At 35.7% G+C, this 20,885-nt stretch overlaps 1 protein-coding gene across 3 annotated transcripts in view; it reads left to right on the top strand.

Annotated features, from left to right (window-relative positions):
- LOC124541148 overlaps positions 1–20,885 on the top strand; it is a 57,766-nt gene that overhangs the window by 29,065 nt on the left and 7,816 nt on the right. For all 3 annotated transcript variants that reach the window (XM_047118994.1, XM_047118995.1, XM_047118996.1), the window contains exons 2-6: positions 7,554–7,619; positions 15,359–15,526; positions 16,913–16,985; positions 18,751–18,816; positions 19,851–19,988. In XM_047118994.1, coding sequence (XP_046974950.1) covers positions 7,554–7,619; positions 15,359–15,526; positions 16,913–16,985; positions 18,751–18,816; positions 19,851–19,988 — 511 coding nt within the window. The remainder of the gene's footprint in view (positions 1–7,553; positions 7,620–15,358; positions 15,527–16,912; positions 16,986–18,750; positions 18,817–19,850; positions 19,989–20,885) is intronic.

The following is a 20,885-nucleotide window of genomic DNA, read 5'->3' on the forward strand; positions in this document are numbered from 1 at the left end:
TATGTACATATGCATGCTCTTACATTCGTAATTAATATAATATTATAAAAATATCTTCTCGTCTCGTCAACCTGTCCCTCATTTTTTTCCATCACATTTATATAATACTTATATAAATCCATTGACGGCAGGAAAACTACATTACCCGCCGTGAGCAATATATATACTAGTTGTCGTCAGCGGCTTTGCTCGCGTTTTAGCGGATTGATTGACACACACATACACCTACTGTATCATATCAGAAAATACATCTATATTAATATTATAAATGTGAAAGTATCTTTATCTGTCTGCCTGTCTGTGCTCTTTCACGACCAAACCAGTGGACTAAATTTTATGAAATTTGCTGTGAACTAAACTTGACGACAGAGAGACAGACATTTATAATATTAATATAGATTTTTGAAGTATCGCCTTATCGGCGACTAAGGCTTAAGGCAATTCATCCTACTAAATTACTCATAAGTATTGCAGTAAGTTTATTTAATGGCCCGTTAGTCTCTTACCAAGCGTTCATTTTCTTATACAAACTAAAACTTTGTCCTGTTAAGTAAATTACTTGGGTGTATTTGTAAAGTATAAACACATAATATATCTAAACATTAGCTAACGACATGTCGAAGTGGGGCGTGTTAGGGTGCAGGCGATAGCACGTGCCGGCACACCCTCGAATGGAGCATATTTCTATTTCGCAAAGGTGCGCCTTAATGAGGGTAGTTGACTCATTGACAAGAACTCAACCTACGTTTACACGACGGTAAAAATGTCTTACAAAAATCTTAGTGCAAAGCTTTAATAAATAATGTATTTACGTACAACCACTTTTGCCTTGGAATCGGATATATTTGATTTCATGGATTTCTGTTAGGTTTTCTATGTGTGTTGGAGTTTCCTGTGAAGTAAACCCCGTACTCAACTCTCTTTTGTGTTGCAGTGTCTCTGGTCGGGTAGATGAGTTTAGGTAGCGATAGGTCAGTTAATTTGGGCAGCAGATATGTCAGTCATTTAATCCTACCTTGGTATGTTTCAAGCTTCAGCATATTCAGAAAATTATGGTACTTATCAAAGAATTCAGATTTCATTATTTACTAAGAAGCTAAGGAGTAAAATGGTTCAGAATTTCGTCCATAACTTGAAGGTTTCCCCGTTATCCTACACATCATTACTTTTCTGTTATACTACACCTAGTTCTTGTAGTAACGACCAAGCCATATATTTTGATTAAGGTGTAGAAGTTGTGAAGATAGGCCTTGTAGAATTAGTACGTGTAAAGTTATGAGCATGCCTATACATGAGATCTAATAACTTTTTGATGTTTCAAGTCATATGGTTTCTTGACTACAATTTATTTTATTTTTTTCGGTGGTATAATTATACTAATACATTCTGTACCTAAACAACAGTAGCCATTGAATCGTGTTGATACTTGATATAGATAAGAAAATGTCAATAATGATTATAATTTACTTTTGTAGATTAGAAGATTAGCACCTTAAACGGTCTATCGAAACCGCGTTCACCGATAAGAATAAGTGATAAATGATAACGTACATTTCAAAAAGACAATGTCATTTTTGCGATTGGTGAATGTCGGAGGAGAGTGGGCTCGTTATCGTAATTTCATCTTTTATCTGTCGTGATTTGGAATGCCATTATTTTGTCTTGATCTCTCAGCTTGTGACATTATCGAAGAGCTACATAAATCATTTGAAAACATTGTAATATTAGCGGTATTCTATCATTCGTCGTCGGATACTTTTACTTCCGATGTTGAAAAACTTTTATGCAGGATGGAAAGTCGTTAGTTATATTTACATAATACGAAATGTGTACAGAACCAGTTCGGGTAGACCTCCCATTACGAATTTCCGAATTGAATGGAGAGTATTGTGGTTTTTATAGATATAAAAGATACTATCTTCCCATGTTTCGTGGAGCAATCTTGGTCTAAGGAGTGTTTCATTAATTTCATTCATTCATTCAGACATTAAGTGGGCCATTTTTGTCCTCAATAAAGTACACTAAATATAGTCGCATTTTCAAACTATTTCAATACTTAATACCTACAAAAGGTATTGTAGTAAATTGGTATTGTATGTTCCACTGTTATAGTCCTCTGGGATTCTGTTCTCGGGATATTTACGACACGCCCAATCCAATGTTGTATAAATACGAAATTTTATAGCTGGCACTCGATCGTCTCCCATATATCAAGTAATGTTTTATTTCTCTCTACTGACTTCTTGATTATATACAGACATATATTCAACATCTATCCTTAAAAATACTATGACTTAATACTTCGTCACCATATAAAAAAATTAAATTAGAAGGAAAATGCCACAAATCAAGAATCGAGCTGAGAGCTTTTGCGGCGGCGCTAAGGAAAGAAATTTGGAAATTTTAACCTCTATTTCACCTCTTTAGCGGTGTTAATGTTTTGTAAGGAAGTCCGCCATTTTTAAATTAGAAATTTTATATATGGGATACTGATTTAAGTGAGTATTTAAACGTTTCTGGATAATTTAGCCTAAAGGGTAAAATACCACTAATGTGTTATCTGGTATAAAAAGAGATCTGAAATAAACGTAATGTTTTTAAGCTAGTAATTCATAAAGTATTATTAATAAAAATTGACAGTTGCAAAGCTTACATTAAAAACATGAAAGTGTTCTTTATTCAAGTAGGCCCATGAAAACACTTTTATATCTTCAATGGATTAAAGTTAAAGTTACAAGTTGAATTGAACACGGTACACCGAATCTTGCGTGTTTACAGTCAAATAAGTGTGCAATAGCGTGTAACGCATGCGGTTTTTTTCTAAAAATACTTATTGTCTTTTAACAGTGCCCTTTTCTCATAACAAGGGTCCTTATATAAACTTGTAGATATTAAATTTCCACTATCTGATCCTCGAAAGCCTATTTCGGATTCACGTAATAACCTTGAAAACATCAGTTCGACGAGAAATTTTAAATAGTCACTTAATTTTGTCTGTTTCGTGAAGGATTTGTCGATTGCAAAATGGCGTCTAGTAATATTCGCGATACAATATGATTTTTTTTTACAGAGCTAAGTTTTCACTTTTGATTTTAATTCTGTTTGATTAAATTAGTTCTGTTTATAAGAACCTCACGCATTTGGCGTTTGTGACTTAAAACTGTTCCTAACTTAATAAAATACAGACGTTTTTTTTATTTACATTACTGCACAATGCAAATACGATAACTGTTAGACTGTCAGCAAGTTCAATTATCGTTTGCAATGTAAACGCAAAAAAATATGTTTATTTACGACTTCACATTAGAAACCTCAAAAATTATGAGTATTTCTCTGCTATATTATGCCACACACATAAAACTCTTGAATCACTCTGCCTATTAAAAGAAATCCCATCAAAATCACACACAATCACTAAGCGACTTCGTGTTATATAATGTAACGAAATATATTAATCTAGGACGTGAATCTGAGATTCGTATTCTTCCTTCAATTGGATTTGTAACGAAATTAAGTATGTATGTTACGGGAGCAGTGTATCTGGCAGACTCCCCGGCGCCAACGAGCTGAGCCAGTTTGGCAACTCTCCGTTTCGACGTCGGCCGAGCATTGAACCTAACGTTTCGTTTTTCGCTGTAAGCATACATATATCATTCGATGTAATTATAACTTTCGCCGGATTTCGTTATCGTTAAGAATTATAATCGAGTTCTTTAGTATAGTTTGATTTGTAATTTTTTTGTAACGTTGATATCTAGATTTTTTAACCGATACGACTTGGGGACAGAAATATAGCGTACTACTTCCTTAAGGGAAGGCAACGCACATGCAAGACCCCTGCAAGGTGTTGCAAATGTTTATAGGTCGTAGTAATCACTTTCCATCAGGTGAGCAAAATGTTGCTCGTTTGCCCCCATAAAAAAAAAAACTCCACCAGGCTTCTGCTCTATTGCGCGTTGGTTGATACGTCAGATCCTCACCCACTGGCCACAACATGCAGATTTCTCCACTTTTTCTTTTTTTTTTTCTGCTATTGGTTGGCGGATGAGCATATGGGCCACCTAATGGTAAGCGGTCACCAGCGCCCATAAACAACGGCGCTGTAAGACATGTTAACCATTTATTTACGTCAGTGCACCACAGATCTTGGAAACTAAGATGCTATGTCCCTTGTGCCTGTAGTTGTACTGGCTTACTCACCCTTCGAATATAATAATACTAAATACTGGTTTACCAGTGAAATAAATTGAAGGAGAAAGATTTACGTATAGAATTTTTTTACCAGTTGGTCAATGGATCACCTAAAATCAAGTGTCAATTTTATTACGAAATACACACAATATAGCAAGCCAGTTTGTCGGCACTCTTTGCCGAATATTTGCCGAATAGTCGTAAAATATTTTTTTTTTATAAATACAGACCCCTCTTTCCTAGAGGGCACTTTGGGCAAGTGCCCAGGGACCCGTTAGATAGATCGATAGAGGACCCCCCTTAGATCAAAAAAAAAAGTGCATATTTTCAAAATAAAAATTCAGATGGTAATAAATCAGTAACAAGTTATTACAATAATGTAATAAAGTAATAATTAAATTAATTATTTGGACTTTTAAAAACCACTATCACTACTACTAAAATTGAATTAAATTTACTTGCCGTTTCTTCTCGATTTTATTGACATGTATTGTGTTCGGATTAATCCCGGCTGCTGAATTTCACCTTTGGACATGTCGTCAAAATTCGAAGTTTTACCCGAACCTCCTCGATGTCCGAAAATCAACAACAGCTCGATTTCTTAGACATGTTCTGCCTCGTACAACCACTCTGTGGAACCAGCTTTCAAGAATAGAGCGTACTCCTTCCTTAAAGCCCGGAAACGCACCTGCTAGCCCCCTGCTGCTGCAGATGTCCATGGGTGATGGTAGTCACTTTCCATCAGGTGAGCCTGCTGCTCGTTTGCCACCTATGTCTTAAAAAAATTGGAGCTCTACGGAAGGATAAAGTCTATTTTTAATTCCCAACGCCTATATATCTAACCCTTAAATACAAGCGACGCCTGACGAAAAGTGGTCTATGTTATATATAGTCTGGCTATGTAACGCGTAGGTGAGCGAACGCAGTTGACATTTCACCATCTATATATAAAGTTGCGTAGGTGTATGTGTGTCACGGCTCGCACCGGGAACGATCGAAGCTAGAATAGCAATAATTGTATTTATGAATGCACTATGTTGTAATTAACTAAAGTATAAGGTACTAAGAGGTGTCTGTGGCTTCGCTATTAAAAGGGTGGTGTAGGGTGTAGGGTGTTAAACGTAGTATGAGCTTGGAGTTAAAACTTGCTAAATATCAAATTCGTTTTAGTGCTATGATCAACAACAACTACAACCTGTAAATTTCCCACTGCTGGGTTAAAGAATCCTCTTCCTTTGAGGAGAAATTTTTGGAACAAATTGCACCACGCTGTTACAATGGTGGAATACACATGTGGCAAAATTTTCATGAAATGAAATTAGACAAATGCCGGTTTCCTCGCAATGTTTTCTATCACCGCTGAGTACGAGATGAAATTCAAAACACAAATTAAGCACATTAAGCATACTTTATATATTTACTAGCAGTCGCTCTTGGGTTCGTTCGCATTTTAGGGTGTTGGTTGTCATGTGTTTGACTAACAAAGTATCCCATGCCCTTTATTGGAGTTCAAGTTTGCTACATACCAAATTTCATCAAAATCGGATCAGCGGTTTGGTCGTGAAAGTACGACAGACAGACAGAGTTACTTTCGCATTTATATTATTATATATAGATTATGGAACTTAACTGTTATCAAGTGATCTTTAGAAAAATTGTAGTTTATGAAGATGAATCCGTTCAGAGCGTTGTCTGAGAGGAATTCTGAATCGATATTCCCAAGGTCACGCACACATGCTCAACGTCAGTGTGTGCGTGCATCGTAACCCATTGTTGTATAACATGTGCACGCGCATCTCTATTACACATATTAAACGATTATTATACAATACAATGATATAGCTTAAAATAAACAATGTGCTATTTGATAATCTGTTTTATTTTTATTTATTTAAAATTGTATATTAGTCGTGCAAAGTAATTTTTACTATGTATAATATCCCCTCTTTTTACCTCCACTTTTTGAAGTTTTCGTTAATTTTTCGTTCGTTAAATTTGAATTTGGATTATAGTGGATACTCTGCTAGCAATCGGTATGTTCATTATGTTTACTATAGTACATTATATATCTAGAGTTGTTCATGTAAATAAAGTGTTATTATCATTGAGTACGTCTGACGTTTTAACTGTTTGTCTTTGAAATATCAAATTAATGATGTTAGCTGGAGAGTAATCGATCGTCATCAATAGAGTAATCACCCACCACTAATTAGAAAGAGACAATATATGACGAATTATCTCGATTTTTTGTAATTTTAACCGACTTCAAAAAGGAGGAGTGTTATTTTTGTAGGGTTTTCTTGGCTGACACCGGCTCCAAATGTAACAATAATTGTAACTACATTATATAATCGTAAATCGACTTTGAAGTAGTCTAATGTTTTTCATTTCATTTTACTTAGGACTCTAAGAAACTTTTTGCTTTCGCAATGTTAAGTTTATTTTTAGTGCATATTATTTTGTTTTGAAATAGTGTTTTGTTTGAAGTCGGTTTTTCTTCTTGTTAATGTGTTTATATATTGAGTGTTTATTTCGAATTTTAAGTTTTATAATAATATAATTAAACGGATATCAACTTTTATTCGGTCTTCATAGTAAAAATTTCACCGTTGAAGATGAAGAGTGATTGCATTTTTATTGAGAATATACCGTTCACTCGAAAATCGATTTCGTTGGCATTGAATCGTTCAAGGTCAACCTGCGCATGAGTTGAATCGCGACGCATAATAAGCGCTTATTGAGTATGCGACGCGAGTCTCTTTATTATGTCACATTGCATTCAAATCAACTCTTATTACTCGTTTTCGATATATATGTTAGTGCTATATCTTATCAGTGTTTATATGTTTGTGACAGGATGGAATAAGTGCGATTATCAGAATATTGGGTGCATGAATTGAAATTGTAATTTTGGTATAATGATTCTTGATGGTACTGCTTTGTAAAAGGCCGTTTGAGTAGGTACCAGCTGGTCATCTATTATAAAAGTATAAAGATGGACGAAGGATGGGTGACCCAAGATTAAAACAGGGATAAGGGATATCAAACTTTAATTCCCAACAATGATTTCGAATTAGCGATGTATTATGTATATAGTTAATAGTTCTAACAGTGCCAATGTTTATGAGTGTTGGTGAACACTTAGTATCTGGTGGTAAATTTGTCAGATTATAAAAATAACTACAAGCAGCAATAGTTTTAATTATATGATACTACCAAAAGTATTTCCAAATGAGAGGACCTTAAAGACCTCAGTGACTTTCGAGGAGTTTAGGATGTTTGTGGTCAGAAAATATGTCAAAATATCTAGTTTAATGTTTGCTTATTGTGTTTATATCTTAATAATCGTGCGTTTGTTCCAGGGGCGCTGAACTTGGCGATGTCAGCCTCATACGAAGAATGCCCAATGTAGAAGTTTTGGCGCTGAGGTAAGTGTCTTTATATTGATTATAGTATAGAATATAGTGAGGAAACCTGCATGTGGTGGGTGAAAATCTGACGTACCGACCAAAGGGCATTGGGGAAGAAGCAGAGGCGTTATAGAGCCTAGACGAGCAGGTGGCTTACCTGATGGAAAGTGATTATCACCGCCCAGGACATCTGCAAGATCGGGGGTCATTGCATGTGCATTGCCGGCCTTTAAGGAAGGAGTACGCTCTTTTCTTCAAGGTTCCTGAGTCGTATCGTTTCGGGAAAACCGCCGGCGAAAGCTGGTTTCACAGGGTGTGTTGTGCGGGTAGAAAATGTCTGAATGATTTAGGTCCAAACCTTCTCAAAGGGAGTGGGAGACACATATTCCAGATTGAGACATTAACAGAGATATTGGTTTCTCTTTTTCTATTTAGAGAGACCCACATTAATACCTGTTCGTTAAGTCATCTTCAAATTTAATACCGTTAACAAAACAATTAAATAACCATTGTTTTTATAGTACCGTCGACATAACTTTACACTTTCACACCGTCCGAAAATCGTTTCGCGTGCCACGAAACGTATCGAACGCATTTATCACGCTATCAGTATAACGTTCATGTAATCTTATTATTGTGGCGATAATAATTGCACGGTAAATATCTGTGTACGTTAAGTAAACGCTGCGTTCGTATCGCGTATTGTGATTGCGTGCGCGGGCGCATGGCGCGTCGTATGCGATCGTCGATGTTCATTGACCCCTGGGTCGTTTTGTTTTAATGGCGGTTTCGTTAATTCAATTGTGTTTATAATTGCAGGATTAATATAGAATTATTTTATTATATTAAATTTATACAAAATAGGTCAAAACATTTGAGGTTTTTTTTTTTCAATAACATTGGTAGTGGATCTTTGTCCCTAAAACGAATATAAATTGTACTGATATCAGATATGTGCAAAATAAATTAGATTTCTTAATAAGGATTAAAATAAATAACTTTTTAAGATGTAGAAATAAAAATGACATGAAAATTTTATTTCAGTTTGACAATTTTATAACGGTACGTTCCTATGCGTTTTTCTTTGTTTATGTGTGTATTTGTGCGTATACAAGGGACTCAACACCACGGCCCTCAAGTTTGTGTGTAAGGAATCGCTAAAATTTCTTACAGCACCAATGCATCCATACCCAAAATGTCCGCCAATCCGCTGTGACAACTTTCCATCGGTTTTTCTATTCACCGACACGACGGCATTATAAATAAAATATTTTATAAATTATAGTAATAACCATGAATGTAAAAATTGGAAAGTGCAGCCATTACCGCTAACCACAAGTTCTGTTTCCAGTCACATTAGATTACACTCCACGTGTTGATTTTCATTCGCTTTCTCATATCGTTAAACGGCATTCGATATTATTGACATTTGTCCAGCGTACAGAAGAAAGTCCAAATCAAAATATGTATACTTTATTCAAGTAGGCTTTTACAAGCACTTTTGAATCGTCATTTAACAATTAAGTGAAGCTACCACCGGTTCGGAATGTAGATTCTACCGAAAAGAACCGCCAAAAAACCGCCAGTAGTTACTATTTTTCAACATTTAAAAATATAGTCATGTTAGTTAATTACAATAATATATGTAAGTCAACAAGTATTAATTCCAAGCTTTTTTATCTTCTGCGTAATCTTGTACTGCATAGTATGCCTTCTCTACCAATGTATTTTTTACAAATTATTTAATTATATGAAACGACAAAGTTAAAAATGTCTGTGGAAGTTTATTATAGAAACGGATACCTTGCCCCAAAGATGATTTATTGACTTTGCGCTATAAGCTTAAGCTTATCCTTACCTCTTGTGTACATACAATGATTATTACTGTTTTTATCAAAGTGATCAATGTTACTGTGAATATACATGATATTGTTGTAAATATATTGCGACGCAACAGTGAGTATTCCTTCTTTGTTAAAACCATCCCGAAGAGAACCTCTCAATTAGATTACCATATTTCATGGGATTTTGCTCATTTGCACTACAAATATATCTTGGTTGATATATATGTCGGATGAACAGGATGCCGAACAGGTGGGTTTGGTGGTTGATCCGACATTTGGAAGACTGCAAGCAAAATGGGTTGGCAAGTCACCATCGCAATCAAGACGCTTGTCAAATGATAACGGCTCGCGTTGCCGTGACACAACTCCACTCGGGTTGATCCGCTCTTAAAAGTAAATCAGCCATCAAACTAAAACTCTAACTCAAATTACTTTATTCAATATAGAAGCATCACACTTACTTATTGATTGTCAAATAAACACTACCACCGGTTCGGAAAAAGGAACATCCTGACCTGAGAAGAACCGGCGAAAGAAACTCAGCGGGTCTTTTTTTTGTTATTTTTTTTTGTCACATTAATAAGATACATAGTAGTATATGATTAGAAATAGATCTATCAAATATTATATTACTCTAAGCATTAATTATAAAACACACAAACAAAAAAACCCGTCGTTATATATTTATTATGGAATATGTACCATGTACAGATTTAGTACTAGCGGCCCGTCCCAGCTTCACGGGTGGACATACCTTTTCATCTACCTTGGGTTACGTTACTTAAATTTTAGTAAGGATTCCTTATATTTTCTAGCCATAAATATAGCCTATATTACTCGTGGATAATGTAGCTTTCGAATGGTGAAAGATTTTTTTGAATCGATCCATTTGTTTTTGAGCCATTATAAAAAAACAAAGTTTTCCTCTTTATAATATTATACAGTACGGAAAAAGCGCTTATTTTAATATCACAAATGTACATTCCAATTTTAGTATTTGTATAGATATAGACCTATATATGTACTATAACTACCCTTATCTCGTGTAAGGAAATTAGTCTGCACACCCCATCTCTGGAGTCTAGACTCGCCAGGTCATGACCTTCTATAATACATCTTTATTAATATTGAACGAATGAATGAATATTATTGTACACCACACTAACATAAAGAAATACACAGAAAAAAATTTTAGTAAAAATAAAAATTAAATGTTGATTAAAATAGGTGTTCCATGGGCAGACTTATGGCTAATTATCCATCTCTTCCAGACAACCCAATCGGAGAGAGATTTTTAAAACCATCGGCGTAGGCGGTGATGTCATAAACTTACATAGACGTATTTACATACTAATAAATAAATAAATATGAGACAACGTCACATACATCTCTCTGATCCCAATGTAAGTAGCTAAAGTTTTAAGGAAACTCAGAAGTAACAACGGTACCACAACCACCCAGGCCCAAGACAACATAGAACATTAATGGTAATCTACAACGACTCGGCAGAATCCGGCCGGAATCAACCCTCGGAATGGCTGCTTCATGCCTTGCGTAAACGGTTACTTTAGCTAAAATCACGTATATACGGAAATTTCCCACAGCTGGGCTAAGTTCTCCTCTCCCTTTGAGGAGAAGGTTTAGGTTTTGGACCATATTCCACCACGCTGTTCTAATACGGGTTGGTAGACACACATGTGGCAGTACTATGAAATTATACAAATGCAGGCTTCCTCACGATGTTTTCCTTCACCGCCGAGCACGAAATAAATTATAAACACAAATGAACATTCAGTGGTGCTTGCCTGGGTTTGAACACGCAATCAACGGTTAAGATGCACGCGTTCTAACCACTGGGCCATCTCAGCTCACTAATGCAACGATGATAATAGTTTTATGTGCTTAGGCGGGCGCGCCTTTGTGGTTTTAGCAGTCTACGAATTTGGAGACTATAAAGGTATAGGGCTAGTCGGGTCGTGAACTGTCTGCACTTTGGGATATTAAAGTTGCAATCACATTTGGATCGCAGGAAACATCGTGCACGTTTCCTACGTTTGTTTATTTGTTCGTTTTCATTTGACTTGCCATCTTTTTATTTTTTGTTGTACGTCGAGGGAGTGGATTATACGGGCATATAGACTAACAATAGTAATTTTCTTTGTTATGATCTTTTTTGTTAGATGGAATCGAAACCCTAAGTAAATAAACAGTAACTACTGAGTTTCGTACCGGTTCTTCTCAGTAGAATTTACTTTCCGTACCGGTGGTAATTTCACTTAATATAGTTGTTAAATAACGAATATTTTGTTTTTTTTTCTTTTTAATTAGTGTACCTAGACGAAGATTTATGACTGCGATGATCGTCTTTGGCGCGGATCTAAGAGGCTTCGGGATCGTTAAATCTATCGCGCCCATCGAAAAGATGGAGAGATACGCGATTCAAATCCGTTATAACTAGTTTTATTCCAATGTGTAATCGCGAAAATTTAAGACAACATTATGCGAACTTTTTATTTTAAATGCGAAAGCGAGTTGGTTTGCTAAACTTTATTAACTTAAGTGATCAATATGAAATGCATATACGTCACGGATACAAGGACTTAGGGAATAGTACGACACAACGTAGACGTAGCATCGGCAAATTTAATAAAACCGATTACTAACGATACGCACAACCACTAGAAATAGCTCCCTATCGCGCTATTTGACGCTATTCGTCGCTTTAAATTCTCGTGTCAGTTCAACCCGAGAAAGCAGGTGCATGTAAATAGACGTGTCATATTGACGAATATATTAGATAATATGATACCATTACTTTAGCAGCGTACATAATTCGGATGTGATCCGTTTTACGAATTTTGCCGATGCTACATCTAAGTTGTGTCGTGCTATACCATCCGCCCCCCTCAGATGTGTGAATCCACAAGTGTAAATAATTAGTAACATAAATATTTCGACTAAGTAGCGCAATTGCGTACATTTGCAAATTTAATTAGTAGACTGATTCTAACATTATTCAGAAGGTTATCACGGATATAATTCGCAAACGCCTTTCACTACTCTCGCGCGATGAAAGTGCCTACAGTACAGTCGGAGGCAGGAAATTATGAATAAATTACTAAATATTTTTTTATCAAACGTTTCCGTTACTTTAGAAAGTTACGATGTAATTTTGGTAGCTGCCTGTACATGAATGAATATGTAAAAAAATTATGTTACTTTTCCATAGTCGTCATATGATTAGTATTTTTTCTAGACACTACAGGCTGGCCCGTTGTGCGTTTATCACTACATATTGTAAAAGAAAGATTCCCCAGCCGCGTCTGTCTGTATGTTCGCGAGGAACTCCCAAACTACTTAACGGATTTTCATGCGATTTTCAGTAATAGACAGAGGGAGTGATAGGGTAGGTTTAGGTATGTAATTTATTAAGGTTTTTGTGTTAATAAGTTGAATTGGAACGACGACTGTTAAACATATCGCAACAAAATGTATAAATAAAATGTTAAAAAAATTAAAAAAACTTATGTTGAAATCAAAATAAACTTTATTCAAGTAGGCCTTCGCAAGAACTTTTGAATCGTCATTTAACAATTAAGTGAAGCTACCACCGGTTCGGAAAGTAGACTCTACCGAGAAGAAACTCAGTAGTTACTCATTTTTTAACATTCAAAAAATACAATGTCATGTTAGTTAAATACAATTATTTAAATTAATATATCCTACTTGGAAGTCAACAGGTATTAACTCCACGCTTTTTTACCATCTATAAAATCGTGTATGGAATAATATGCTTTTTCTACCAATGTATTTTTTACGAACGATTTGAATTTACTAAACGGCAAAGTTAAAAATGTCTACGGAATTTTATTATTTTATTCATCCTTTTGAAGGCGGTACTCGGCAATATTCTGATTGATACATCTTTATTTATAATACAATACTATTTCGCTTAAGTTCCGATAACAGCTTCGTCGACGTTCTTTGTTTTTTTCAATTGTTAAAGCTCTCGACCAATGAAGTCGCGTCAATTCGATATCAAATGTTTTTTATTTGACCTTTGTCCGCTCTGATTGGAGAAGGATATACATAGAGGTATACCCTGCTTGCACTTTTCTACATCTATCCTTTGGTTCACTACCCATAGAAATTTTACAAAACCAGATATACAAACCTAATAAATTTATTAAAGAGTATTCTATCACTGGACTTAAGATACCTGGTTTACTCAAGGTTCCGCCCAAACAGTACTTAGAATCGTTGTGTTCCGTTTTGAACGGTAAGCAAGCAAGTTTAGCTAGCACAAGGGACATTACATCTTAGTTCTCTATTTTGGTGGCGTTGTTGGCGATGTAAGGCGATTGTGACTACTATTCAACCAATGACTCATTAGTATATCTACCTATCTATATTATATTAATATTATAGATGAAAAACTCTGTCTGTTTTGTCTGTCTGTGTGTCTTTCAAGAGCAAACCAATGAAGCAAATTTGATTAAATGAGCTGTCAAGCAAACTTAAACCTCAAGGAGGGACTTAGGCTTACGTTTTTCCCTAACAAATGACAACCAAAACCCAAAAACGCGAACGAAGTCGCGTGCAACAACTAGTATTAAATAAATAATAAATGTATTAATGAGGAAACATTTAATTAATTTAAAAATAAACACATATCGTAGATTAAAAAACGTGTTGTTTCAACAAGTACGGGACCAATCAGAGCGTTTCACTTCATCTTGCCCAATCAACGAACGTAATATTGCCCAATCGAACACGACTGACCGTTGCAACACTCTTTAAATTTTAAAAAAAGAATCGCATTAATTCGAAACTAATATGACCTTTATTGTAATACATATTCGATTGATTTTTCTTTATTCATTTTTTGCGATTTCCAGTTGAATAGGCTTAAAACAGCATTAATCTCAGTGCCGTAAGATTGAAATTGGTTTTTATCGTTATGTACTTAGGTTGATTTTTCTTTGAAGAATTATGACAGGAAATGTCAAATATTGTTCGGTATAATTTGCCGGTTTGAGGGATTATTCGTGCGTCCGGAGGAAATTCGTTATTTTCTTTGCTATTGTTGCGTCGTCGCGGATTGTTATTTGTTTTCCACTTGCGTAAGTTTAATTATATTTGAAAAGTTAATTTCATGTTGGTTTGTGTAGAGTCAAGAACATACGAGGTAACTCGGTACGAATGTCCAAACTCTTTTGAATATTTTATTCATTTATTACCAATGATGTTCAAATAACAACCTATATACCTATGTCTCATTGTTGGCCTTAAGCTAAAAAAAGCCTCCTCTCCCTTTGAGAATGTTTTGGCTCTTATGAAAGATGGATACACATGTGGCAGAATTTCAACGAAGTTAGACACGCGTAGGTTTGCTCAGTATTGTCATTCACCGAGAATGAGGTGAATTATAAACACATTTACAATTACAAACATATTTACTTGGTGGTAGGACTTTGTGCAAGCCCGTCTGGGTAGGTACCACCCACTCATCAGTTATTCTACCGTCAAATTACAGTACTCAGTATTGTTGTGTTCCGGTTTGAAGGGTGAGTGAGCCTGTGGAACTACAGGCACAAGGGACATAACATCTTAGTTCCCAAGGTTGGTAGCACATTGACGATGTAAGGAATAGTTAATATTTCTTACAGCGTCATTGTCTATGGGTGATGGTGACCACTTACCATCAGGTGGCCCATATGCCCGCCCGCCAACCTATAACATGTGCCCTTGTCTGAGTTTAAAGCCGAAATCATCGGTTAAGAAGCACGTGTCTAACCAATTGGGCATCTCGGCATTTATTAAGTGTTAATTGAGAAGTTTTAAGAAGATACTCTGTCCTGCTGTTTTCGAGCGTTTTAAATAAATTTTAACGTTGTATTAATTTTTCCCCAGCATCAATAAAATACGAACGCTGGGCGACTTCGCGGGATGCCGACGTCTCCGAGAGCTCTACGTGCGGAAGAACGAGATCCGTGATCTGGCCGAGATACGACATCTTCGACACCTTCCCGACCTGACCAGCCTCTGGCTGGATGAGAACCCGTGTACTTTGCACCCGGAGTGAGTATTTACTGTTCCACTAGATAGCGATACAATAACAACAACAACAGCCTGTACTCCCACTGCTGGGCTAAAGGGCTCTTCTCCCTTAGAGGAGAAGATTTGGATATTATTTAGATATATCACCACGCTGTTCCAATTCGGGTTGGTGATGGAGATACGTCTGAAAGGAACTTCGGTTTATCATGGTTTATCGTGTAGATATTTTCTATGATCGAAAGATAGCTTCGCTTCCATAAGCAAATCAAATTTGCATCGTTGTTTGACAAGTTAAACGTAAAGCTATCGGTTCGGACTTCAGTTTATTTTGAGAGGAATCAAGAAGAAATTGAGTGATTACAGTATTTTATGAATCAATTTTTATAAATGTTCAACTAAGTATATATTCAATATTTTTTTTTTTTTTTTTTTTATTTATTTATTTATTTATTTATTAAGATCCTCCAGGAGTAAATACATTAACACAATATTAGTAACAATAACAACATAAAGCTTAAAACTAAATGCATTACCTATAAAGGAGAATACCTCATGCAATGTGGATATAAAAGGAGCTTACACGATAAAAATATGTACATTTACAAGTTTAAACATATTATGCTAATTGAAAAGTTACAAAAAAAAAATATACTTAACAAAAAGATTTGCAAAAAAAAAAAAAAAGAGATTTTTAAAAAAAAATGATAACGAAACAATAACAATCAAATGGCTAATAATTCTAACATTTTCTTACGGAACTTAGATAAAGAGTCACCAAATGGATCAAGGGAGGCACTGTGCTCGTTTAAGATTTTACAAAAACGTGCCACAGGTGAGTTACTTCCTAAGACGGTTTTACGAAAAGGTCTTACTAATGGCGCTATCGGTTTTCGTGGGTATCTAGCAGGAACATTTAAATTTATTCTAGAAACTAGAAAAGAATTATCATATAAACTATTTAGAGATTTGTATAAAAACGTTAAATCTAGCATGTCACGCCGTTGACTTAAGGAAATAATTTATTAACTTAAGGAAATAAAATATTGTTTGCTATCACGCTTTGGTAGAGGTCTGGTACGAGCTCTTGTTGACACAAAATGTAAAGGTACTTCTCATATTCATACAAATATTCTACAAATTTAATAAGCTAATTTCCAGTAGCAAATATTATTGTAGCCATATTTTGACAAAAATGTATTAATTTCAACTTAGCTGCAATCATACAGGGAGCTTCGAGAGCACTATTACTGAAACCCAAACTGCACCAAAAGCTTTTTTTGTATAATTAAAATTAAGTTTTTACCCAAAGAAAATACTATAACTTTTTTTTTAAAGTGAGCGTTCGTTGCAGATACATATGCTGTGAATGGTTCAATCTAAAGTTAATTTCCAATTTAACATTTTCAGGTATCGAATGACGGTGTTGAGGAATCTTCCGAATCTCGAAAAGTTGGACAATGTCGTCGTTCAAGCTGATGAAGTAAGACCTGATTTATTTTAGCACTCATAGTCAGCGTGAAAAGTATACCCATTTTTTTAATTCGCCATACACCACCAAATGTGGAAACTATGGGTTTATCATCCTTCAAGGGACAAAAATTAAAGTATTACTAAAATTATGTTAGATATTTTGAGGTTTAGTATTGTTTTAGTTCAGTTTAGTAGCATGATGTGTTTGGTACTGCAATAATTGACCTGGTGATCAAATTTACCCGTAAATGATACTTCGAGTTTATAAATATAGGAATGATCGGTAACTCGCCTGGTTGCTGACTTCATAGGACATCAGAGTGACCTAATGTCATGAGATTGGCTGAGTCATTTAAAAAGGTTAAGGATTATACTTGATATTCCGCGTTAAATAATAGATGACCTCTGTGGTCGAGTAGTGTATACACCGATTTTCATGGGTACACCACTAAAAAATTAATTAGTTTTCTATGTTGTCTCGGGTCTGGGTGTTTGTGGTACCGTCGTTACTTCTGATTTCCCATAACACAAGTGCTTTAGGTACTTACATTGGGATGAGTGTAATATGGTGATGATGTTTTTTAAAAAAAAAGGGTTTGTCAGATCAACACGATATCTTATATATATTGATTGACAAACAGAACAATGCAATTATGTCAATTTATATTATACTAGCTGTGCCCGCAACCGCGTTTGAATTTAAAAAAAAAATATTGTAGCCTAAACTACTTCTTAATATATCAGTTATCTGCCACTGAAAGTCCCGTCAAAATCGGTCCAGCCGTTTCACAGATTAGACGGAACAAACAGACAGACAGACAGACAGACCGTCAAAAATTGTAAATAATGTTAGTTTGGTGTATGTACCGTGTATAAATACATATGCATTGAGTAAAAGACGGCTATTTTAATATTACAAACAGACACTCCAAGTTTATTATATTTATAGATAAAAAATATTACGACGGATATGTATGACTTCCTGATAGTTCACTATGTATATATATGTATGTCTCGCGGCAAGCCCTTGACATTGAGAATGCCCCGCCGAGCGTGGAATCAAGTTGTCATAACCCTTTTGTTTTTAAACTAGTTCTTTATTAAACCGGTAACCGTCTTATAGCTTCTAGAATATCAAACTTTAGTTTCTGAGCACCATAAATTGTTATGTATTGATAATCAAAACTATAACTAAGGTGTAGTGTTACATTCCCGTGCCTTAAAACGTTCCAGAAACGTTTTATATCTAGAGTATTCCAATTTGTATGTATGACATGTCGATTGTAAAATCGAATTTCAGATGTTAACCATCGTGATGATTGATCATGTATGATACATAATCCAAATATATGACCATTATAGTCAAAATAACCGTAATTAGAATCTAGACGACAAAGTCAAAGACATGTAAGTCGAAGGTAGGTTTTTGTATCAGTAAAATCTCAGTGACAGCCCGGAATGTGGATTTTGGAAGATTTTTGAAGTACGTAGTTAATTAACTAACATGACTGTAGTTTTAAATATTGAAAAAGTGTAACTACTGATTAACTTGCCGTTTCTTCTCGGTAAAATCCACTTTTCGAACCGGTGGTAGGTTTAATTAATATAAAAAAAAAAGTTTTTAAATGACGATTCAAAAGCGCTTGTAAAAGCCGACTTGAATAAAGTATATTTCGATGTTGATTGACGTAACGCTATTGGAATCCGATTATACCACACGACTCAACTTTGATTTGACTTCCAAAGTACTGATATTTTTTTTATAAAATTTCCAGGTGCAAGAGGCGATGCGACGAGGCGTCCACATTCCAGACTCTGATGATGAAGGATACCCCCAGACGGTGAGCAACACAGTCGATTTGTAATCACACTACATGTATTTTTTTTTATTGTATAGGTTGGCGGACGAGCATATGGGTCACCTGATGGTAAGTGGTCACCATCGCCCATAGACAATGACGCTGTAAGAAATATTAACTATTCCTTACATCGTCAATGTGCCACCAACCTTGGGAACTAAGATGTTATGTCCCTTGTGCTTGTAGTTACACTGGCTCACTCGCCCTTCAGACCGGAACACAACAATATTGAGTACTGTTATTTGGCGGTAGAATAACTGATGAGTGGGTGGTACCTACCCAGACGGGCTTGCACAAAGCCTTACCACCAAGTCTATACTCTGCTGTTATTCGTTACTATACGACGTTGCGTCATTTTTACTTACTTACCGTTTAAACGACCATCGACGCAATTTATCTTCATGGCTACACTTCTGGACCGAAATTTTCTACAGGCTGTGAGTTCTGATTAGTTGAACTATGCTGCATCTCTTTCTTTCGACTATAAAGACAATGATGATAGAAAGAGAGATCGGTGTTTAATTAATGACGTATTTTAGTTGGTACTACATAGATTGGAATTAGTTACTAGTATTACCTGTATTTTTAAAATAAGTTTGGAGGTGTAATAGTTGTAGTTATTGAGGATTTAATGTCTTCGGGGTTCCACAGGGTCGTATTCTTGCACCGATATTATTTAAAATGTATAAATGTGGTAAAAAGGAAACAATCAACAGAGAAATATGACAATTCGCTTCAAATAACGGCACCTGACAATTACGAGGCCGTAGAGAATTAGTTTATTATGGGAAATAAGTGATAATTTGAGTGGAGACGACCTCCGTGGTCGAAAAGTGTGTACACTGGTTTTCATGGGTACGCCACTCTGACGTCCCGGGTTCAATTCCCTGCCGAGTCGATGTAGGAAAAGTTCATTAGTTTTCTATGTTGTCCTGGGTCTAGGTGTTTGTGGTACCGTCGCTACTTACATTGGGATCAGAGTAATGTATGTGATGTTATCCAATGTTTATTTGCAGCAAGAATCATACGGTCAGTACCGCAGGCAGCGGTCTTGCGAGTCGAGTCCGGAGCGCGAGCCCGAGCTGTACTACGCGCGCTCCGCGGCGCCCCCCGCGCCCGCGCACCCCGCGCATGCGCACGCGCACCGACACGAGGTGAGCCCGCTCTATGACCCATGAGGCCATTTAATGAGGAATGATTTTGCATGATTGATTTATGTTGGTTTCACTGAATGTATCACATATCATGTGATGATAGATCTTAAAAACATTAATTTAATTTTTGAAATAAAATCTCGTCACTTACGACCTTTTGTACTTACAGTAGTTCTCTATGTGGACGCATGTATTTTTAAATATGCGATATATCAATACTATATGTCATATTGATATGATTCGATTTATATATAAACCATTATATATTTGTATTTATGTTCTATGTATGGTATATGTGTGTTTCGTATCACTAATATAATAAACTATTAATGTTTGTGCTAATCACAGCGGATAAACCACAGATTTGGAGTTATCTAGATACCGCAAGCTGTTTAACCGAGCGTGCCCGAATTTCGGACCGCCCGGCCCGAAGCTTGGAGCTCTAATGCTTTGGATGGGACCGTGTAATTATGCCGTTGGTTTCTAAATCGATTCAATACCTACCATCGCTAATCGAATTAGTTGCTCAAACAGTTGTAATCTATATCTATATACATATAATAAAATTGGAGTGTCTGTTTGTAATATTAAAATAGGCCTTTTTCACTTAATGCATATGTATACACGGTACTTCTACTAAAATAACATTTTTTACAATTTTTGCCTGTCTGTCTGTTTGTTCCGACTAATCTCTGTAACGGCTGGAGCGATTTTGACGGGACTCTCACGGGCAGATAATTGATATAATAAGGAGTAAATTAAGCTACAATTTTTTTTTCGTTAAATTCAAACGCATACAAGGTCGCGGGCACAGCTAGTTAATTATAAAATCATTTTACTTCTGTGTGTGTTGAGTGACGTCATCGTAGGTATAAAAAACGCTCAATTTTCATTTAT

This window comes from Vanessa cardui, chromosome 27 (genome assembly GCF_905220365.1).
Source record: "Vanessa cardui chromosome 27, ilVanCard2.1, whole genome shotgun sequence".
NCBI lineage: Eukaryota > Metazoa > Arthropoda > Insecta > Lepidoptera > Nymphalidae > Vanessa > Vanessa cardui.